Source organism: Heterodontus francisci, chromosome 3 (assembly GCF_036365525.1).
Source record: "Heterodontus francisci isolate sHetFra1 chromosome 3, sHetFra1.hap1, whole genome shotgun sequence".
Classification (NCBI taxonomy): Eukaryota; Metazoa; Chordata; class Chondrichthyes; order Heterodontiformes; family Heterodontidae; genus Heterodontus; species Heterodontus francisci.
This window is the reverse complement of record NC_090373.1, coordinates 213,387,226-213,408,512: the sequence shown is the minus strand read 5'-3', so window position 1 is coordinate 213,408,512 and position 21,287 is coordinate 213,387,226. Positions and strand designations below refer to the sequence as shown.

At 57.7% G+C, this 21,287-nt stretch overlaps 1 protein-coding gene across 1 annotated transcript in view; it reads left to right on the top strand.

Annotated features, from left to right (window-relative positions):
• Positions 1-21,287, top strand: part of LOC137367185 (MAM domain-containing glycosylphosphatidylinositol anchor protein 2-like) — a 1,446,177-nt gene that overhangs the window by 1,177,214 nt on the left and 247,676 nt on the right. The window contains exon 8 of the mRNA XM_068028622.1: positions 12,501-12,662. Coding sequence (XP_067884723.1) covers positions 12,501-12,662 — 162 coding nt within the window. The remainder of the gene's footprint in view (positions 1-12,500; positions 12,663-21,287) is intronic.

Below are 21,287 nucleotides of genomic sequence, written 5' to 3'. Positions count from 1 at the left end.
GTGTGTTAGTGTCGGGGGTGTCAGAGTCGGGTGTGTCTGTGTCGGGTGTGTCAGTGTCGGGGCTGTCGGAGTCGGGTGTGTCAGAGTCGGGTGTGACAGTGTCGGGTGTGTCAGTGTCGGGGGTGTCAGAGTCGGGTGTGTCTGTGTCGGGTGTGTCAGTGTCGGGGGTGTCAGAGTCGGGTGTGACAGTGTCGGGTGTGTCAGTGTCGGGGGTGTCAGAGACGGGGGTGTCAGTGTCGGGGGTGTCAGTGTCGGGGGTGTCAGTGTCGGGGGTGTCAGAGACGGGTGTGACAGTGTCGGGTGTGTCAGAGTCGGGGGTGTCAGTGTCGGGGGTGTCAGAGTCGGGTGTGTCAGTGTCGGGGGTGTCAGAGTCGGGGGTGTCAGAGTCGGGGGTGTCAGTGTCGGGGGAGTCAGAGTCGGGTGTGTCAGAGTCGGGGGTGTCAGTGTCGGGTGTGTCAGTGTCAGGTGTGTCAGAGTCGGGTGTGTCAGTGTCGGGGGTGTCAGTGTTGGGTGTGTCAGAGTCGCGGGAGTCAGTGTCGGGTGTGTCAGTGTCGGGGGTGTCAGAGTCGGGGGTGTCAGAGTCGGGGGTGTCAGTGTCGTGTGTGTCAGTGCTGGGTGTGTCAGTGTCGCGTGTGTCTGTGTCGGGGGAGTCAGAGTCGGGTGTGTCAGTGTCGTGGGTGTCAGATTCGGGTGTGTCTGTGTCGGGGGTGTCAGTGTCGGGGGTGTCAGAGTCGGGTGTGTCTGTGTCGGGGGTGTAAGTGTCGGGGGTGTCTGTGTCGGGGGAGTCAGTGTCGGGTGTGTCAGTGTCGGGGGAGTCAGTGTCGGGTGTGTCAGTGTCGGGAGAGTCAGTGTCGGGAGAGTCAGTGTCGGGGTTGTCAGAGTCGGGGGTGTCAGAGTCGGGAGTGTCAGAGTCCGGGGTGTCAGTGTCGGGTGTGTCAGTGTCGGGTGTGTCAGTGTCGGGGAAGTCAGTGTCGGGGGTGTCAGAGTCGGGGGTGTAAGTGTCGGGGGTGTCTGTGTCGGGGGTGTCAGTGTCGGGTGTGTCAGTGTCGGGGGAGTCAGTGTCGGGTGTGTCAGAGTCGGGTGTGTCAGTGTCGGGAGAGTCAGTGTCGGGGGTGTCAGAGTCGGGTGTGTCAGAGTCCGGGGTGTCAGTGTCGGGGGTGTCAGTGTCGGGGGTGTCAGTGTCGGGAGAGTCAGTGTCGGGGGTGTCAGAGTCGGGTGTGTCTGTGTCGGGTGTGTCAGTGTCGGGTGTGTCAGTGTCGGGGGTATCAGAGTCGGGTGTGTCTGTGTCGGGTGTGTCAGTGTCGGGGCTGTCAGAGTCGGGTGTGTCAGAGTCGGGTGTGACAGTGTCGGGTGTGTCAGTGTCGGGGGTGTCAGAGTCGGGTGTGTCTGTGTCGGGTGTGTCAGTGTCGGGGGTGTCAGAGTCGGGTGTGACAGTGTCGGGTGTGTCAGTGTCGGGGGTGTCAGAGACGGGGGTGTCAGTGTCGGGGGTGTCAGTGTCGGGGGTGTCAGTGTCGGGGGTGTCAGAGACGGGTGTGACAGTGTCGGGTGTGTCAGAGTCGGGGGTGTCAGTGTCGGGGGTGTCAGAGTCGGGTGTGTCAGTGTCGGGGGTGTCTGAGTCGGGGGTGTCAGAGTCGGGGGTGTCAGTGTCGGGGGATTCAGAGTCGGGGGAGTCAGAGTCGGGTGTGTCAGAGTCGGGGGTGTCAGTGTCGGGTGTGTCAGTGTCAGGTGTGTCAGAGTCGGGTGTGTCAGTGTCGGGGGTGTCAGTGTTGGGTGTGTCAGAGTCGCGGGAGTCAGTGTCGGGTGTGTCAGTGTCGGGGGTGTCAGAGTCGGGGGTGTCAGAGTCGGGGGTGTCAGTGTCGTGTGTGTCAGTGCTGGGTGTGTCAGTGTCGGGTGTGTCTGTGTCGGGGGAGTCAGAGTCGGGTGTGTCAGTGTCGTGGGTGTCAGATTCGGGTGTGTCTGTGTCGGGGGTGTCAGTGTCGGGGGTGTCAGAGTCGGGTGTGTCTGTGTCGGGGGTGTAAGTGTCGGGGGTGTCTGTGTCGGGGGAGTCAGTGTCGGGTGTGTCAGTGTCGGGGGAGTCAGTGTCGGGTGTGTCAGTGTCGGGAGAGTCAGTGTCGGGAGAGTCAGTGTCGGGGGTGTCAGAGTCGGGAGTGTCAGAGTCCGGGGTGTCAGTGTCGGGTGTGTCAGTGTCGGGTGTGTCAGTGTCGGGGAAGTCAGTGTCGGGGGTGTCAGAGTCGGGGGTGTAAGTGTCGGGGGTGTCTGTGTCGGGGGTGTCAGTGTCGGGTGTGTCAGTGTCGGGGGAGTCAGTGTCGGGTGTGTCAGTGTCGGGGGAGTCAGTGTCGGGTGTGTCAGTGTCGGGTGTGTCAGTGTCGGGAGAGTCAGTGTCGGGGGTGTCAGTGTCGGGGGTGTCAGTGTCGGGTGTGTCAGTGTCGGGGGTGTCAGTGTCGGGTGTGTCAGTGTCGGGTGTGTCAGTGTCGGGAGAGTCAGTGTCGGGGGTGTCAGTGTCGGGGGTGTCAGTGTCGGGGGTGTCAGTGTCGGGTGTGTCAGTGTCGGGTGTGTCAGTGTCGGGGGAGTCAGTGTCGGGTGTGTCAGTGTCGGGTGTGTCAGTGTCGGGTGTGTCAGTGTCGGGTGTGTCAGAGTCGGGTGTGTCAGTGTCGGGGGTGTCAGTGTCGGGGGTGTCAGAGTCGGGGGTGTCAGTGTCGGGGTTGTCAGTGTCGGGTGTGTCAGTGTCGGGTGTGTCAGTGTCGGGGGAGTCAGTGTCGGGTGTGTCAGTGTCGGGTGTGTCAGTGTCGGGTGTGTCAGTGTCGGGTGTGTCAGAGTCGGGGGTGTCAGTGTCGGGGGTGTCAGTGTCGGGGGTGTCAGAGTCGGGTGTGTCAGTGTCGGGTGTGTCAGTGTCGGGAGAGTCAGTTTCGGGTGTGTCAGTGTCGGGGGTGTCAGAGTCGGGAGTGTCAGTGTCGGGTGTGTCAGAGTCGGGTGTGACAGTGTCGGGTGTGTCAGTGTCGGGGGTGTCAGAGTCGGGGGTGTCAGAGTCGGGGGTGTCAGTGTCGGGGGAGTCAGAGTCGGGGGTGTCAGTGTCGGGTGTGTCAGTGTCGGGGGTGTCAGTGTCGGGTGTGTCAGTGTCGGGAGAGTCAGTGTCGGGTGTGTCAGTGTCGGGTGTGTCAGTGTCGGGAGAGTCAGTGTCGGGAGAGTCAGTGTCGGGGAAGTCAGTGTCGGCGGTGTCAGAGTCGGGGGTGTAAGTGTCGGGGGTGTCTGTGTCGGGGGTGTCAGTGTCGGGTGTGTCAGTGTCGGGGGAGTCAGTGTCGGGTGTGTCAGTGTCGGGGGAGTAAGTGTCGGGTGTGTCAGTGTCGGGTGTGTCAGTGTCGGGTGAGTCAGTGTCGGGGGTGTCAGAGTCGGGTGTGTCAGAGTCCGGGGTGTCAGTGTCGGGGGTGTCAGTGTCGGGTGTGTCAGTGTCGGGGGTGTCAGTGTCGGGGGTGTCAGAGTCGGGTGTGTCAGAGTCCGGGGTGTCAGTGTCAGGGGTGTCAGTGTCGGGTGTGTCAGTGTCGGGGGTGTCAGTGTCGGGGGTGTCAGAGTCGGGTGTGTCAGTGTCGGGGGTGTCAGAGTCGGGTGTGTCAGTGTCGGGTGTGTCAGTGTCGGGGGTGTCAGAGTCGGGGGTGTCAGTGTCGGGGGTGTCAGTGTCGGGGGTGTCAGTGTCGGGAGAGTCAGTGTCGGGTGTGTCAGTGTCGGGTGTGTCAGATTCGGGTGTGTCAGAGTCGGGTGTGACAGTGTCGGGTGTGTCAGTGTCGGGTGTGTCAGTGTCGGGGGTGTCAGTGTCGGGGGTGTCAGAGTCGGGTGTGACAGTGTCGGGAGAGTCAGTGTCGGGGGTGTCAGAGTCGGGTGTGTCAGAGTCCGGGGTGTCAGTGTCGGGGGTGTCAGTGTCGGGTGTGTCAGTGTCGGGGAAGTCAGTGTCGGGGGTGTAAGTGTCGGGGGTGTAAGTGTCGGGGGTGTCTGTGTCGGGGGTGTCAGTGTCGGGTGTGTCAGTGTCGGGGGAGTCAGTGTCGGGTGTGTCAGTGTCGGGGGAGTAAGTGTCGGGTGTGTCAGAGTCCGGGGTGTCAGTGTCGGGGGTGTCAGTGTCGGGTGTGTCAGTGTCGGGGGTGTCAGTGTCGGGTGTGTCAGTGTCGGGTGTGTCAGTGTCGGGAGAGTCAGTGTCGGGGGTGTCAGTGTCGGGGGTGTCAGTGTCGGGTGTGTCAGAGTCGGGTGTGTCAGTGTCGGGGGTGTCAGAGTCGGGTGTGTCAGTGTCGGGTGTGTCAGTGTCGGGGGTGTCAGAGTCGGGGGTGTCAGTGTCGGGGGTGTCAGTGTCGGGGGTGTCAGTGTCGGGTGTGTCAGTGTCGGGTGTGTCAGAGTCGGGTGTGTCAGAGTCGGGTGTGACAGTGTCGGGTGTGTCAGTGTCGGGTGTGTCAGTGTCGGGGGTGTCAGTGTCGGGGGTGTCAGAGTCGGGTGTGACAGTGTCGGGTGTGTCAGTGTCGGGGGTGTCAGAGTCGGGGGTGTCAGAGTCGGGGGTGTCAGTGTCGGGGGAGTCAGAGTCGGGGGTGTCAGTGTCGGGTGTGTCAGTGTCGGGGGTGTCAGTGTCGGGGGTGTCAGTGTCGGGTGTGTCAGTGTCGGGAGAGTCAGTGTCGGGTGTGTCAGTGTCGGGTGTGTCAGTGTCGGGAGAGTCAGTGTCGGGAGATTCAGTGTCGGGGGTGTCAGAGTCGGGTGTGTCAGTGTCGGGGGTGTCAGAGTCGGGGGTGTCAGTGTCGGGTGTGTCAGTGTCGGGGGTGTCAGTTTCGGGGGTGTCAGTGTCGGGGGTGTCAGTGTCGGGGGTGTCAGTGTCGGGGGAGTCAGTGTCGGGGGTGTCAGTGTCGGGTGTGTCAGTGTGGGGGGTGTCAGTGTCGGGTGTGTCAGTTTCGGGGGTGTCAGTGTCGGGGGTGTCAGTGTCGGGGGAGTCAGTGTCGGGTGTGTCAGTGTCGGGTGTGTCAGTGTCGCGGGTGTCAGTTTCGGGGGAGTCAGTGTCGGGTGTGTCAGTTTCGGGGGTGTCAGTGTCGGGGGTGTCAGTGTCGGGGGAGTCAGTGTCGGGGGAGTCAGTGTCGGGTGTGTCAGTGTCGGGTGTGTCAGTGTCGGGGGAGTCAGTGTCGGGTGTGTCAGTGTCGGGGGAGTCAGTGTCGGGTGTGTCAGTGTCGGGTGTGTCAGTGTGGGGAGAGTCAGTGTCGGGAGAGTCAGTGTCGGAGGTGTCAGAGTCGGGTGTGTCAGAGTCCGGGGTGTCAGTGTCGGGGGTGTCAGTGTCGGGTGTGTCAGTGTCGGGGGTGTCAGTGTCGGGGGTGTCAGTTTCGGGGGTGTCAGTTTCGGGGGTGTCAGTGTCGGGGGTGTCAGAGTCGGGTGTGTCAGTGTCGGGTGTGTCAGTGTCGGGGGTGTCAGAGTCGGGGGTGTCAGTGTCGGGTGTGTCAGTGTCGGGGGTGTCAGTTTCGGGGGAGTCAGTGTCGGGTGTGTCAGTTTCGGGGGTGTCAGTGTCGGGGGTGTCAGTGTCGGGGGAGTCAGTGTCGGGGGTGTCAGTGTCGGGTGTGTCAGTGTGGGGGGTGTCAGTGTCGGGTGTGTCAGTTTCGGGGGTGTCAGTGTCGGGGGTGTCAGTGTCGGGGGAGTCAGTGTCGGGTGTGTCAGTGTCGGGTGTGTCAGTGTCGGGGGTGTCAGTTTCGGGGGAGTCAGTGTCGGGTGTGTCAGTTTCGGGGGTGTCAGTGTCGGGGGTGTCAGTGTCGGGGGAGTCAGTGTCGGGTGTGTCAGTGTCGGGTGTGTCAGTGTCGGGGGAGTCAGTGTCGGGTGTGTCAGTGTCGGGGGAGTCAGTGTCGGGTGTGTCAGTGTCGGGTGTGTCAGTGTGGGGAGAGTCAGTGTCGGGAGAGTCAGTGTCGGAGGTGTCAGAGTCGGGTGTGTCAGAGTCCGGGGTGTCAGTGTCGGGGGTGTCAGTGTCGGGTGTGTCAGTGTCGGGGGTGTCAGTGTCGGGGGTGTCAGTTTCGGGGGTGTCAGTTTCGGGGGTGTCAGTGTCGGGGGTGTCAGAGTCGGGTGTGTCAGTGTCGGGTGTGTCAGTGTCGGGTGTGTCAGAGTCGGGGGTGTCAGTGTCGGGGGTGTCAGTGTCGGGGGTGTCAGTGTCGGGGGTGTCAGTGTCGGGTGTGTCAGTGTCGGGGGTGTCAGAGTCGGGTGTGTCTGTGTCGGGTGTGTCAGTGTCGGGGGTGTCAGAGTCGGGTGTGTCAGAGTCGGGTGTGACAGTGTCGGGTGTGTCAGTGTCGGGGGTGTCAGAGTCGGGTGTGTCTGTGTCGGGGGAGTCAGTGTCGGGTGTGTCAGTGTCGGGTGTGTCAGTGTCGGGGGTGTCAGAGTCGGGTGTGTCAGAGTCCGGGGTGTCAGTGTCGGGGGTGTCAGTGTCGGGTGTGTCAGTGTCGGGGGTGTCAGTGTCGGGGGTGTCAGTGTCGGGGGTGTCAGAGTCGGGTGTGTCAGTGTCGGGTGTGTCAGTGTCGGGTGTGTCAGAGTCGGGTGTGTCAGTGTCGGGGGTGTCAGTGTCGGGAGAGTCAGTGTCGGGGGTGTCAGAGTCGGGTGTGTCTGTGTCGGGTGTGTCAGTGTCGGGTGTGTCAGTGTCGGGGGTGTCAGAGTCGGGTGTGTCTGTGTCGGGTGTGTCAGTGTCGGGGCTGTCAGAGTCGGGTGTGTCAGAGTCGGGTGTGACAGTGTCGGGTGTGTCAGTGTCGGGGGTGTCAGAGTCGGGTGTGTCTGTGTCGGGTGTGTCAGTGTCGGGGGTGTCAGAGTCGGGTGTGACAGTGTCGGGTGTGTCAGTGTCGGGGGTGTCAGAGACGGGGGTGTCAGTGTCGGGGGTGTCAGTGTCGGGGGTGTCAGTGTCGGGGGTGTCAGAGACGGGTGTGACAGTGTCGGGTGTGTCAGAGTCGGGGGTGTCAGTGTCGGGGGTGTCAGAGTCGGGTGTGTCAATGTCGGGGGTGTCAGAGTCGGGGGTGTCAGAGTCGGGGGTGTCAGTGTCGGGGGAGTCAGAGTCGGGTGTGTCAGAGTCGGGGGTGTCAGTGTCGGGTGTGTCAGTGTCAGGTGTGTCAGAGTCGGGTGTGTCAGTGTCGGGGGTGTCAGTGTTGGGTGTGTCAGAGTCGCGGGAGTCAGTGTCGGGTGTGTCAGTGTCGGGGGTGTCAGAGTCGGGGGTGTCAGAGTCGGGGGTGTCAGTGTCGTGTGTGTCAGTGCTGGGTGTGTCAGTGTCGCGTGTGTCTGTGTCGGGGGAGTCAGAGTCGGGTGTGTCAGTGTCGTGGGTGTCAGATTCGGGTGTGTCTGTGTCGGGGGTGTCAGTGTCGGGGGTGTCAGAGTCGGGTGTGTCTGTGTCGGGGGTGTAAGTGTCGGGGGTGTCTGTGTCGGGGGAGTCAGTGTCGGGTGTGTCAGTGTCGGGGGAGTCAGTGTCGGGTGTGTCAGTGTCGGGAGAGTCAGTGTCGGGAGAGTCAGTGTCGGGGTTGTCAGAGTCGGGGGTGTCAGAGTCGGGAGTGTCAGAGTCCGGGGTGTCAGTGTCGGGTGTGTCAGTGTCGGGTGTGTCAGTGTCGGGGAAGTCAGTGTCGGGGGTGTCAGAGTCGGGGGTGTAAGTGTCGGGGGTGTCTGTGTCGGGGGTGTCAGTGTCGGGTGTGTCAGTGTCGGGGGAGTCAGTGTCGGGTGTGTCAGTGTCGGGTGTGTCAGTGTCGGGAGAGTCAGTGTCGGGGGTGTCAGAGTCGGGTGTGTCAGAGTCCGGGGTGTCAGTGTCGGGGGTGTCAGTGTCGGGTGTGTCAGTGTCGGGGGTGTCAGTGTCGGGTGTGTCAGTGTCGGGGGAGTCAGTGTCGGGTGTGTCAGTGTCGGGTGTGTCAGTATCGGGTGTGTCAGTGTCGGGTGTGTCAGAGTCGGGTGTGTCAGTATCGGGTGTGTCAGTGTCGGGTGTGTCAGAGTCGGGTGTGTCAGTGTCGGGGGTGTCAGTGTCGGGAGAGTCAGTGTCGGGGGTGTTAGAGTCGGGTGTGTCAGTGTCGGGTGTGTCAGTGTCGGGTGTGTCAGTGTCGGGGGTGTCAGAGTCGGGTGTGTCTGTGTCGGGTGTGTCAGAGTCGGGTGTGTCAGAGTCGGGTGTGACAGTGTCGGGTGTGTCAGTGTCGGGTGTGTCAGTGTCGGGGGTGTCAGTGTCGGGGGTGTCAGAGTCGGGTGTGACAGTGTCGGGTGTGTCAGTGTCGGGGGTGTCAGAGTCGGGGGTGTCAGAGTCGGGGGTGTCAGTGTCAGGGGAGTCAGAGTCGGGGGTGTCAGTGTCGGGTGTGTCAGAGTCGGGGGTGTCAGTGTCGGGTGTGTGAGTGTCGGGAGAGTCAGTGTCAGGTGTGTCAGTGTCGGGTGTGTCAGTGTCGGGAGAGTCAGTGTCGGGAGAGTCAGTGTCGGGGGTGTCAGAGTCGGGGGTGTCAGAGTCGAAGGTGTCAGTGTCGGGGCTGTCAGTGTCTGGGGTGTCAGTGTCGGGTGTGTCAGAGTCGGGGGTGTCAGTGTCGGGGGTGTCAGTGTCGGGGGTGTCAGTGTCGGGGGTGTCAGTGTCGGGTGTGTCAGTGTCGGGGGTGTCAGTGTCGGGGGTTTCAGTGTCGGGTGTGTCAGAGTCGGGGGTGTCAGTGTCGGGGGTGTCAGTGTCGGGGGAGTCAGTGTCGGGGGAGTCAGTGTCGGGGGAGTCAGTGTCGGGGGAGTCAGTGTCGGGTGTGTCAGAGTCGGGTGTGTCAGTGTCGAAGTTGTCAGTGTCGGGGCTGTCAGTGTCGAAGGTGTCAGTGTCGGGGGTGTCAGTGTCGGGTGTGTCAGAGTCGGGGGTGTCAGTGTCGGGGGTGTCAGAGTCGGGTGTGTCAGTGTCGGGGGTGTCAGAGTCGGGGGTGTCAGAGTCGGGTGTGTCAGTGTCGGGGGTGTCAGTGTCGGGTGTGTCAGAGTCGGGGGTGTCAGTGTCGGGGGTGTCAGAGTCGGGTGTGTCAGTGTCGGGGGTGTCAGAGTCGGGGGTGTCAGAGTCGGGTGTGTCAGTGTCGGGGGTGTCAGTGTCGGGTGTGTCAGTGTCGGGGGTGTCTGTGTCGGGTGTGTCAGTGTCGGGGGTGTCAGTGTCGGGTGTGTCAGTCTCGGGGGTGTCAGTGTCGGGTGTGTCAGTGTCGGGGGTGTCAGTGTCGGGTGTGTCAGAGTCGTGGGTGTCAGTGTCGGGTGTGTCAGTGTCGGGTGTGTCAGTGTCGGGTGTGTCAGAGTCGGGGGTGTCAGTGTCGGGGGTGTCAGTGTCGGGGGTGTGAGTGTCGGGTGTGTCAGTGTCGGGTGTGTAAGTCTCGGGTGTGTCAGTGTCGGGTGTGTCAGTGTCAGATGTGTCAGTGTCGGGTGCGTCAGTGCCGGGTGCGTCAGAGCAGGGGTTGTCAGTGTCGGGGGTGTCAGTGTCGGGGGTGTCAGTGTCGGGTGTGTCAGTGTCGGGTGTGTCAGTGTCGGGTGTGTCAGTGTCGGGGGTGTCAGTGTCGGGTGTGTAAGTGTCGGGTATGTCAGAGTCGGGGGTGTCAGTGTCGGGGGTGTCAGTGTCGGGTTTGTCAGTGTCGGGTTTGTCAGTGTCGGGTGTGTCAGAGTCGGGGTGTCAGTGTCGGGTGTGTCAGAGTCGGGGGAGTCAGTGTCGGGTGTGTCAGTGTCGGTGGAGTCAGTGTCGGGTGTGTCAGTGTCGGGTGTGTCAGTGTCGGGGGTGTCAGTGTCGGGGGTGTCAGTGTCGGGTGTGTCAGTGACGGGGGTGTCAGTGTCTGGTGTGTCAGAGTCGGGGGTGTCAGTGTCTGGTGTGTCAGTGTCTGGGATGTCAGATTCGGGTGTGTCAGAGTCGGGTGTGTCAGAGTCGGGTGTGTCAGAGTCGGGTGTGTCAGTGTCGGGGGTGTCAGTGTCGGGGGTGTCAGTGTCGGGGGTGTCAGTGTCGGGGTTGTCAGTTCCGGGGGTGTCAGAGTCGGGGGTGTCAGTGTCGGGTGTGTCAGTGTCGGGTGTGTCAGTGTCGGGTGTGTCAGTGTCGGGGGTGTCAGAGTCGGGTGTGTCAGTGTCGGGGGTGTCAGTGTCGGGGGTGTCAGTGTCGGGTGTGTAAGTGTCGGGGGTGTCAGTGTCGCGGGTGTCAGAGTCGGGGGTGTCAGAGTCGGGTGTGTCAGTGTCGGGGGTGTCAGTGTCGGGGGTGTCAGTGTCGGGTGTGTCAGAGTCGGGTGTGTCAGAGTCGGGTGTGTCAGTGTCGGGGGTGTCAGTGTCGGGTGTGTAAGTGTCGGGGGTGTCAGTGTCGGGGGTGTCAGTGTCGGGGGTTTCAGTGTCGGGGGTTTCAGTGTCGGGTGTTTCAGTGTCGGGGGTTTCAGTGTCGGGTGTGTAAGTGTCGGGGGTGTCAGAGTCGGGTGTGTCAGTGCCGGGGGTGTCAGTGCCGGGGGTGTCAGTGTCGGGTGTGTCAGTGTCGGGGGTGTCAGTGTCGGGGGTGTCAGTGTCGGGTGTGTCAGAGTCGGGTGTGTCAGTGTCGGGGGTGTCAGTGTCGGGGGTGTCAGTGTCGGGTGTGTAAGTGTCGGGGGTGCCAGAGTCGGGGGTGTCAGTGTCGGGTGTGTCAGTGTCGGGTGTGTCAGTGTCTGGTGTTTCAGAGTCGGGTGTGTCAGTGTCGGGGGTGTCAGTGTCGGGTGTGTCAGAGTCGCGTGTGTCAGAGTCGGGTGTGTCAGTGTCGGGGGTGTCAGTGTCGGGTGTGTAAGTGTCGGGGGTGTCAGTGTCGGGGGTGTCAGTGTCGGGGGTTTCAGTGTCGGGGGTTTCAGTGTCGGGTGTTTCAGTGTCGGGGGTTTCAGTGTCGGGTGTGTAAGTGTCGGGGGTGTCAGAGTCGGGTGTGTCAGTGCCGGGGGTGTCAGTGCCGGGGTTGTCAGTGTCGGGTGTGTCAGTGTCGGGGGTGTCAGTGTCGGGGGTGTCAGTGTCGGATGTGTCAGAGTCGGGTGTGTCAGTGTCGGGGGTGTCAGTGTCGGGGGTGTCAGTGTCGGGGGTGTCAGAGTCGGGGATGTCAGAGTCGGGGGTGTCAGTGTCGGGTGTGTCAGTGTCGGGTGTGTCAGTGTCTGGTGTTTCAGAGTCGGGTGTGTCAGTGTCGGGGGTGTCAGTGTCGGGGGTGTCAGAGTCGGGGGTGTCAGTGTCAGGGGTGTCAGTGTCGGGTGTGTCAGTGTCGGGTGTGTCAGTGTCGGGGGTGTCAGTGTCGGGGGTGTCAGTGTCGGGGGTGTCAGTGTCGGGGGTGTCAGTGTCGGGTGTGTCAGTGTCGGGTGTGTCAGTGTCGGGGGTGTCAGTGTCGGGTGTGTCAGTGTCGGGGGTTTCAGTGTCGGGTGTGTCAGAGTCGGGTGTGTCAGTGTCGGGGGTGTCAGTGTCGGGTGTGTCAGTGTCGGGTGTGTCAGTGTCGGGGGTGTCAGTGTCGGGGGAGTCAGTGTCGGGGGTTTCAGTGTCGGGGGTGACAGTGTCGGGGGTGTCAGTGTCGGGGGTGTCAGTGTCGGGTGTGTCAGTGTCGGGGGTTTCAGTGTCGGGTGTGTCAGTGTCGGGTGTGTCAGTGTCGGGGGTGTCAGTGTCGGTTGTGTCAGTGTCGGGGGTTTCAGTGTCGGGGGTGTCAGTGTCGGGGGTGTCAGTGCCGGGGGTGTCAGTGCCGGGGGTTTCAGTGTCGGGGGTGTCAGTGCCGGGTGTGTCAGTGCCGGGTGTGTCAGTGTCGGGTGTGTCAGTGCCGGGGGTGTCAGTGCCGGGGGTTTCAGTGTCGGGGGTGTCAGTGTCGGCGGTGTCAGTGCCGGGTGTGTCAGTGTCGGGGGTGTCAATGACGGTTGTGTCAGTGACGGGTTTGTCAGTGCCGGGTGTGTCAATGTCGGGTGTGTCAATGACGGGTGTGTCAATGACGGGTTTGTCAGTGCCGGGTGTGTCAGTGTCGGGGGTGTCAGTGCCGGTTGTGTCAATGTCGGGTGTGTCAATGACGGTTGTGTCAATGACGGGTTTGTCAGTGTCGGGGTTTCAGTGTCGGGTGTGTCAATGTCGGGTTTGTCAGTGCCGGGTGTGTCAATGTCGGGTGTGTCAATGTCGGGTGTGTCAATGACGGTTGTGTCAATGACGGGTTTGTCAGTGCCGTGTGTGTCAATGTCGGGTGTGTCAATGACGGGTGTGTCAATGACGGGTTTGTCAGTGCCGGGTGTGTCAGAGAGAGAGTGTCAGTGCTGGTTGTGTCAATGTCGGGTGTGTCAATGACGGTTGTGTCAATGACGGGTGTGTCAGTGTCGGGGGTGTCAGTGCCGGGTGTGTCAATGACGGGTTTGTCAGTGTCGGGGGTGTCAGTGTCGGGTGTGTCAATGTCGGGTGTGTCAGTGCCGGGTGCGTCAGTGCCGGGTTTGTCACTGTCGGGTGTGTCAGTGCCGGGTGCGTCAGTGCCGGGTGTGTCAGAGAGAGTGTGTCAGTGCCGGGTGTGTCAGTGTTGAGTGTGTCAGAGAGAGTGTGTCAGCCCCTCATTATTCCTTTCTCTCCCCTTGCAGGATATTACATGTTTATTGAGGCTTCAAACCCTCGGAAGCCTGGGGACAAGGCTCGGCTCCTTAGCCCGCTCTACAATGTGACCAGGAAAGGGAAGTTTGGAACCAAACGCTATGTGCCGTTTTGTGTCAACTTCTTCTATCACATGTACGGAAAACATGTGGGTGAGTAACAGGAGTCATCGAGATACCTAAAGAGAATGTATCGGAACTATCACCCCCTATTTCCACCTCAAACATCGCCCAGGTTTGCCCCATCTCAGTACATCTGCTGCGAAAATCCAAATTCATACCTTTGTTACCTCTCGACCTGACTATTCCAACACACTCCTGGCTACTCTCTCACATTCTACCCATCGGAAATCTCTACTGCAGGAATTCTAACCCGCAACAAGTCCCGTTCCCCTATCACCCCTGTACTCACTGACCTACATTAACACACACCAAGTCCCGTTCCCCTATCACCCCTGTACTCACTGACCTACATTAACACACACCAAGTCCCATTCCCCTATCGCCCCTGTACTCACTGACCTCCATTAACACACACCAAGTCCTGATCCCCAGTCACCGCTGTACTCACTGACCCACATTAACACACACCAAGTCCCGTTCCCCCATCACCCCTGTACTCAGTGACCTACATTAACACACACCAAGTCCCGTTCCCCTATCACCCCTGTACTCAGTGACCTACATTAACACACACCAAGTCCCGTACCCCTATCACCCCTGTACTCACTGTCCTACATTAACACACACCAGGTCCCGTACCCCTATTACCCCTGTACTCACTGACCTACATTAACACACACCAAGTCCCGTACCCCTATCACCCCTGCACTCAGTGACCTACATGAACACACACCAAGTCCCGTTCCCATATCACCCCTGTACTCACTGACCGACATTAACAAACACCAAAACCCACTCCCCCATCACCCCTGTACTCACTGACCTACACTAACACACACCAAGTCCCGTTCCCCTATCACCCCTGTACTCACTGACCTACATTAACACACACCAAGTCCCGTTCCCCCATCACCCCTGTACTCACTGACCTACATTAACACACACCAAGTCCCGTTCCCCTATCACCCCTGTACTCACTGACCTACATTGACACACATCAAGTCCCGTTCCCCCATCACCCCTGTACTCACTGACCTACATTAACACACACCAACTCCCGTTCCCCCATCACCCCTGCACTCACTGACCTACATTAACACACACCAAGTCCCGTTCCCCTATCACCCCTGTACTCACTGTCCTACATTAACACACACCAAGTCCCGTTCCCCTATCACCCCTGTACTCACTGACCTACATTAACACACACCAAGTCCCGTCCCCTATCACCCCTGTACTCACTGACCTACATTAACACACACCAAGTCCCGTTCCCCTATCACCCCTGTACTCACTGACCTACATTAACACACACCAAGTCCCGTTCCCCTATCACCCCTGTACTCACTGACCTACATTAACACACACCAAGTCCCGTTCCCCCATCACCCCTGTACTCACTGACTGACATTAACACACACCAAGTCCCGTTCCCCTATCACCCCTGTACTCACTGACCGACATTAACACACACCAAGTCCCGTTCCCTTATCACCACTGTACTCACTGACCTACATTAACACACACCAAGTCCCGTTCCCCTATCACCCCTGTACTCACTGACCTACATTAACACACACCAAGTCCCGTTCCCCTATCACCCCTGTACTCACTGACCTGCATTAACACACACCAAGTCCCGTTCCCCTATCACCCCTGTACTCACTGACCTACATTAACACACACCAAGTCCCGTTCCCCTATCACCCCTGTACTCACTGACCTACATTAACACACACCAAGTCCCGTTCCCCCATCACCCCTGTACTCACTGACCTACATTAACACACACCAAGTCCAGTTCCGCTATCACCCCTGTACACACTGTCCTACATTAACACACACCAAGTCCCGTTCCCCCATCGCCCCTGTACTCACTGATCTACATTAACACACACCAAGACCCATTCCCCCATCACCCCTGTACTCACTGACCTACATTAACACACACCAAGTCCCGTTCCCCTATCACCCCTGTACTCACTGACCTACATTAACACACACCAAGTCCCATTCCCCTATCACCCCTGTACTGACTGACCTACATTAACACACACCAAGTCCCGTTCCCCTATCACCCCTGTACTCACTGACCTACATTAACACACACCAAGTCCCACTCCCCTATCACCCCTGTAATCACTGACCTACATTAACACACACCAAGTCCCACTCCCCTATCACCCCTGTACTCACTGACCTACATTAACACACACCAAGTCCCGTTCCCCTATCACCCCTGTAATCACTGACCTACATTAACACACACCAAGTCCCGTTTCCCCATCACCCCTGTACTCACTGACCTACATTAACACACATAAAGCCCGTTCCCCTATCACCCCTGTACTCACTGACCTACATTAACACACACCATGTCCCGTTCCCCTATCACCCCTGTACTCTCTGACCTACATTAACACACACCAAGTACCGGTCCCCTATCACCCCTGTACTCACTGACCTACATTAACACACACCAAGTCCCACTCCCCTATCACCCCTGTACTCACTGACCTACATTAACACACACCATGTCCCGTTCCCCTATCACCCCTGTACTCACTGACCTACATTAACACACACCAAGTACCGGTCCCCTATCACCCCTGTACTCACTGACCGACATTAACACACACCATGTCCCGTTCCCCTATCACCCCTGTACTCACTGACCTACATTAACACACACCAAGTCCCGTTCCCCCATCACCCCTGTACTCACTGACCTACATTAACACACACCATGTCCCGTTCCCCTATCACCCCTGTACTCACTGACCTACATTAACACACACCAAGTCCCGTTCCCCTATCACCCTGTACTCACTGACCTACATTAACACACACCAAGTCCCATTCCCCTATCACCCCTGCACTCACTGACCTACATTAACACACACCAAGTCCCACTCCCCTATCACCCCTGTACTCACTGACCTACATTAACACACACCAAGTCCCGTTCCCCTATCACCCCTGCACTCACTGACCTACATTAACACACACCAAGTCCCACTCCCCTATCACCCCTGTACTCACTGACCTACATTAACACACACCAAGTCCCGTTCCCCTATCACCCCTGTACTCACTGACCTACATTAACACACACCAAGTCCCATTCCCCTATCACCCCTGTACTCACTGACCTACATTAACACACACCAAGTCCCATTCCCCTATCACCCCTGTACTCACTGACCTACATTAACACACACCAAGTCCCATTCCCCTATCACCCCTGCACTCACTGACCTACATTAACACACACCAAGTCCCACTCCCCTATCACCCCTGTACTCACTGACCTACATTAACACACACCAAGTCCCGTTCCCCCATCACCCCTGTACTCACTGACCTACATTAACACACACCAAGTCCCTTTCCCCTATCACCCCTGTACTCACTGACCTACATTAACACACACCAAGTCCCGTTCCCCCATCACCCCTGTACTCACTGACCTACATTAACACACACCAAGTCCCGTTCCCCTATCACCCCTGTACTCACTGACCAACATTAACACACACCAAGTCCCATTCCCCTATCACCCCTGTACTCACTGACCTACATTAACACACACCAAGTCCCGTTCCCCCATCACCCCTGTACTCACTGACCTACATTAACACACACCGCTTCCCGTTCCCCCATCACCCCTGTACTCACTGACCTACATTAACACACACCAAGTCCCGTTCCCCCATCACCCCTGTACTCACTGACCTACATTAACACACACCAAGTCCCATTCCCCCATCACCCCTGTACTCACTGACCTACATTAACACACACCAAGTCCCGTTCCCCTATCACCCCTGTACTCACTGACCTGCATTAACACACACCAAGTCCCGTTCCCCTTTTACCCCTGCACTCACTGACCTACATTAACACACACCAAGTCCCATTCCCCCATCACCCCTGTACTCACTGACCTACATTAACACACACCAAGTCCCATTCCCCCATCACCCCTGTACTCACTGACCTACATTAACACACACCAAGTCCCGTTCCCCCATCACCCCTGTACTCACTGACCTACATTAACACACACCAAGTCCCGTTCCCCTATCACGCCTGTACTCACTGTCCTCCATTAACACACACCAAGTCCCGTTCCCCTATCACCCCTGTACTCACTGACCAACATTAACACACACCAAGTCCCGTTCCCCCATCACCCCTGTACTCACTGACCTACATTAACACACACCAAGTCCCGTTCCCCTATCACCCCTGTACCCACTGACCTACATTAACATACACCAAGTCCCGTTCCTCCATCACCCCTGTACTCACTGACCTACATTAACACACACCAAGTCCAGTTCCGCTATCACCCCTGTACACACTGTCCTACATTAACACACACCAAGTCCCGTTCCCCCATCGCCCCTGTACTCACTGACATACATTAACACACACCAAGTCCCGTTCCCCAATCAGCCCTGTACTCACTGTCCGACATTAACACACAACAAGTCCCATTCCCCTCTCACCCCTGTACTCAATGACCTACATTAACACACACCAAGACCCATTCCCCCATCACCCTGTACTCACTGACCTACATTAACACACACCAAGACCCATTCCCCCATCACCCTGTACTCACTGACCTACATTAACACACACCATGTCCCGTTCCCCTATCACCCCTGTACTCACTGACCGACATTAACACACACCAAGTCCCGTTCCCCTATCACCCCTGTACTCACTGACCTGCATTAACACACACCAAGTCCCGTTCCCCTATTACCCCTGTACTCACTGACCTACATTAACACACACCAAGTCCCGTTCCCCTATCACCCCTGTACTCACTGACCCACATGAACACAAACCAAGTCCCGTTCCCCTATCACCCCTGTACTCACTGACCTACATTAACACACACCAAGTCCCGTTCCCCCATCACCCCTGTACTCACTGACCTACATTAACACACACCAAGTCCCGTTCCCCCATCACCCCTGTACTCACTGACCTACATTAACACACACCAAGTCCCGTTTCCCTATCACCCCTGTACTCACTGACCTACATTAACACACACCAAGTCCCGTTCCCCTATCACCCCTGTACTCACTGACCTACATTAACACACACCAAGTCACATTCCCCCATCACCCCTGTACTCACTGACCTACATTAACACACACCAAGTCCCGTTGCCCTATCACCCCTGTACTCACTGACCTACATTAACACACACCAAGTCCCGTTCCCCCATCACCCCTGTACTCACTGTCCTACATTAACACACACCAAGTCCCGTTCCCCCATCACCCCTGTACTCACTGTCCTACATTAACACACACCAAGTCCCGTTCCCCTATCACCCCTGTACTCACTGTCCTACATTAACACACACCAAGTCCCGTTCCCCTATCACCCCTGTACTCACTGTCCTACATTAACACGCAACAAGTCCCGTTCCCCTCTCACCCCTGTACTCACTGACCGACATTAACACACACCAAGTCCCGTTCCCCTATCACCCCTGTACTCACTGACCTACATTAACACACACCAAGTCCCATTCACCCATCACCCCTGCACTCACTGACCAACATTAACACACACCAAGTCCCGTTCCCCTATCACCCCTGTACTCACTGACCTACATTAACACACACCAAGTCCCGTTCCCCCATCACCCTGTACTCACTGACCTACATTAACACACACCAAGTGCCGTTCCCCTATCACACCTGTACTCACTGACCGACATTAACACACACCAAGTCCCGTTCCCCTATCACCCCTGTACTCACTGACCTGCATTAACACACACCAAGTCCCGTTCCCCTATCACCCCTGTACTCACTGACCTATATTAACACACACCAAGTCCCGTTCCCCTATCACCCCTGTACTCACTGACCTAGATTAACACACACCAAGTCCCGTTCCCCTATCTCCCCTGTACTCACTGACCCACATGAACACAAACCAAGTCCCGTTCCCCTATCACCCATGTACTCACTGACCAACATTAACACACACCAAGTCCCGTTCCCCTATCACCCCTGTACTCACTGTCCTACATTAACACACACCAAGTCCCGTTCCCCAATCAGCCCTGTACTCACTGACCTCCATTAACACACACCAAGTCCCATTCCCCTATCACCCCTGTACTCACTGACCCACATGAACACAAAACAAGTCCCGTTGCCCTATCACCCCTGTACTCACTGACCTACATTAACACACACCAAGTCCCATTCCCCTATCACCCCTGTACTCACTGACCTACATTAACACACACCAAGTCCCCTTCCCCTATCACCCCTGTACTCACTGACCTACATTAACACACACCAAGTCCCGTTCCCCAATCAGCCCTGTACTCACTGTCCTACATTAACACACAACAAGTCCCGTTCCCCTCTCACCCCTGTACTCAATGACCTACATTAACACACACCAAGTCCCGTTCCCCTATCACCCCTGTACTCACTGACCTACATTAACACACACCAAGTCCCGTTCCCCTATCACCCCTGTACTCACTGACCTGCATTAACACACACCAAGTCCCGTTCCCCTATCACCCCTGTACTCACTGACCTACATTAACACACACCAAGTCCCATTCCCCTATCACCCCTGTACTCACTGACCCACATGAACACAAACCAAGTCCCGTTGCCCTATCACCCCTGTACTCACTGACCTACATTAACACACAAGTCCCGTTCCCCTATCACCCCTGTACTCACTGACCTACATTAACACACACCAAGTCCCGTTCCCCTATCACCCCTGCACTCACTGACCTACATTAACACACACCAAGTCCCGTTCCCCTTTCACCCCTGTACTCACTAACCGACATCAACACACACCAAGTCCCCTTCCCCTATCACCCCTGTACTCACTGACCTACATTAACACACACCGAGTCCCGTTCCCCTATCACCCCTGTACTCACTGACCTACATTAACACACACCAAGTCCCGTTCCCCCATCACCCCTGTACTCACTGACCTACATTAACACACACCAAGTCCCGTTCCCCTATCACCCCTGTACTCACTCTCCTACATTAACACACACCAAGTCCCGTTCCCCATCACCCCTGTACTCACTCTCCTACATTAACACACACCAAGTCCCGTTCCCCCATCACCCCTGTACTCACTGACCTACATTCACACACACCAAGTCCCGTTCCCCCATCACCCCTGTACTCACTCTCCTACATTAACACACACCAAGTCCCGTTCCCCCATCACCCCTGTAGTCACTGACCTACATTAACACACACCAAGTCCCGTTCCTCTATCACCCCTGTACTCACTGACCTACATTAACACACACCAAGTCCCGTTCCTCTATCACACCTGAACTCACTGACCTACATTAACACACACCAAGTCCCGTTCCTCTATCACCCCTGTACTCACTGACCTACATTAACACACACCTAGTCCCGTTCCCCTATCACCCCTGTACTCACTGACCTACATTAACACATACCAAGTCCCGTTCCCCTATCACCCCTGTCCTCACTGACCTACATTAACACACAACAAGTCCCATTCCCCTATCACCCCTGTACTCACTGACCGACATTAACACACACCAAGTCCCGTTCCCCTATCACCCCTGTACTCACTGTCCTACATTAACACACACCAAGTCCCGTTCCCCTATCACCCCTGTACTCACTGTCCTACATTAACACACACCAAGTCCCGTTCCCCTATCTCCCCTGTACTCACTGACCTACATTAACACACACCAAGTCCCGTTCCCCCATCACCCCTGTACTCACTGACCTACATTAACACACACCAAGTCCCGTTGCCCTATCACCCCTGTACTCACTGACCTACATTAACACACACCAAGTCCCGTTGCCCTATCACCCCTGTACTCACTGACCTACATTAACACACACCAAGTCCCGTTCCCCCATCACCCTGTACTCACTGACCTACATTAACACACACCAAGTCCCGTTCCCCTATCACCCCTGTACCCACTGACCTACATTAACACACACCGAGTCCCGTTCCCCCATCACCCCTGTACTCACTGACCTACATTAACACACACCAAGTCCCGTTCCCCTATCACCCCTGTACTCACTGTCCTACATTAACACACACCAAGTCCCGTTCCAACATCGCCCCTGTACTCACTGACCTACATTAACACACACCAAGTCCCGTTCCCCAATCAGCCCTGTACTCACTGTCCTACATTAACACGCAACAAGTCCCGTTCCCCTCTCACCCCTGTACTCACTGACCGACATTAACACACACCAAGTCCCGTTCCCCTATCACCCCTGTACTCACTGACCTACATTAACACACACCAAGTCCCGTTCCCCCATCACCCCTGTACTCACTGACCTACATTAACACACACCAAGTCCCGTAACCCTATCACCCCTGTACTCACTGACCTACATTAACAGGCACCAAGTCCCGTTCCCCTATCACCCCTGTACTCACTGACCTACATTAACACACACCAAGTCCCGTTCCCCTATCACACCTGTACTCACTGACCGACATTAACACACACCAAGTCCCGTTCCCCTATCACCCCTGTACTCACTGACCTGCATTAACACACACCAAGTCCCGTTCCCCTATCACCCCTGTACTCACTGA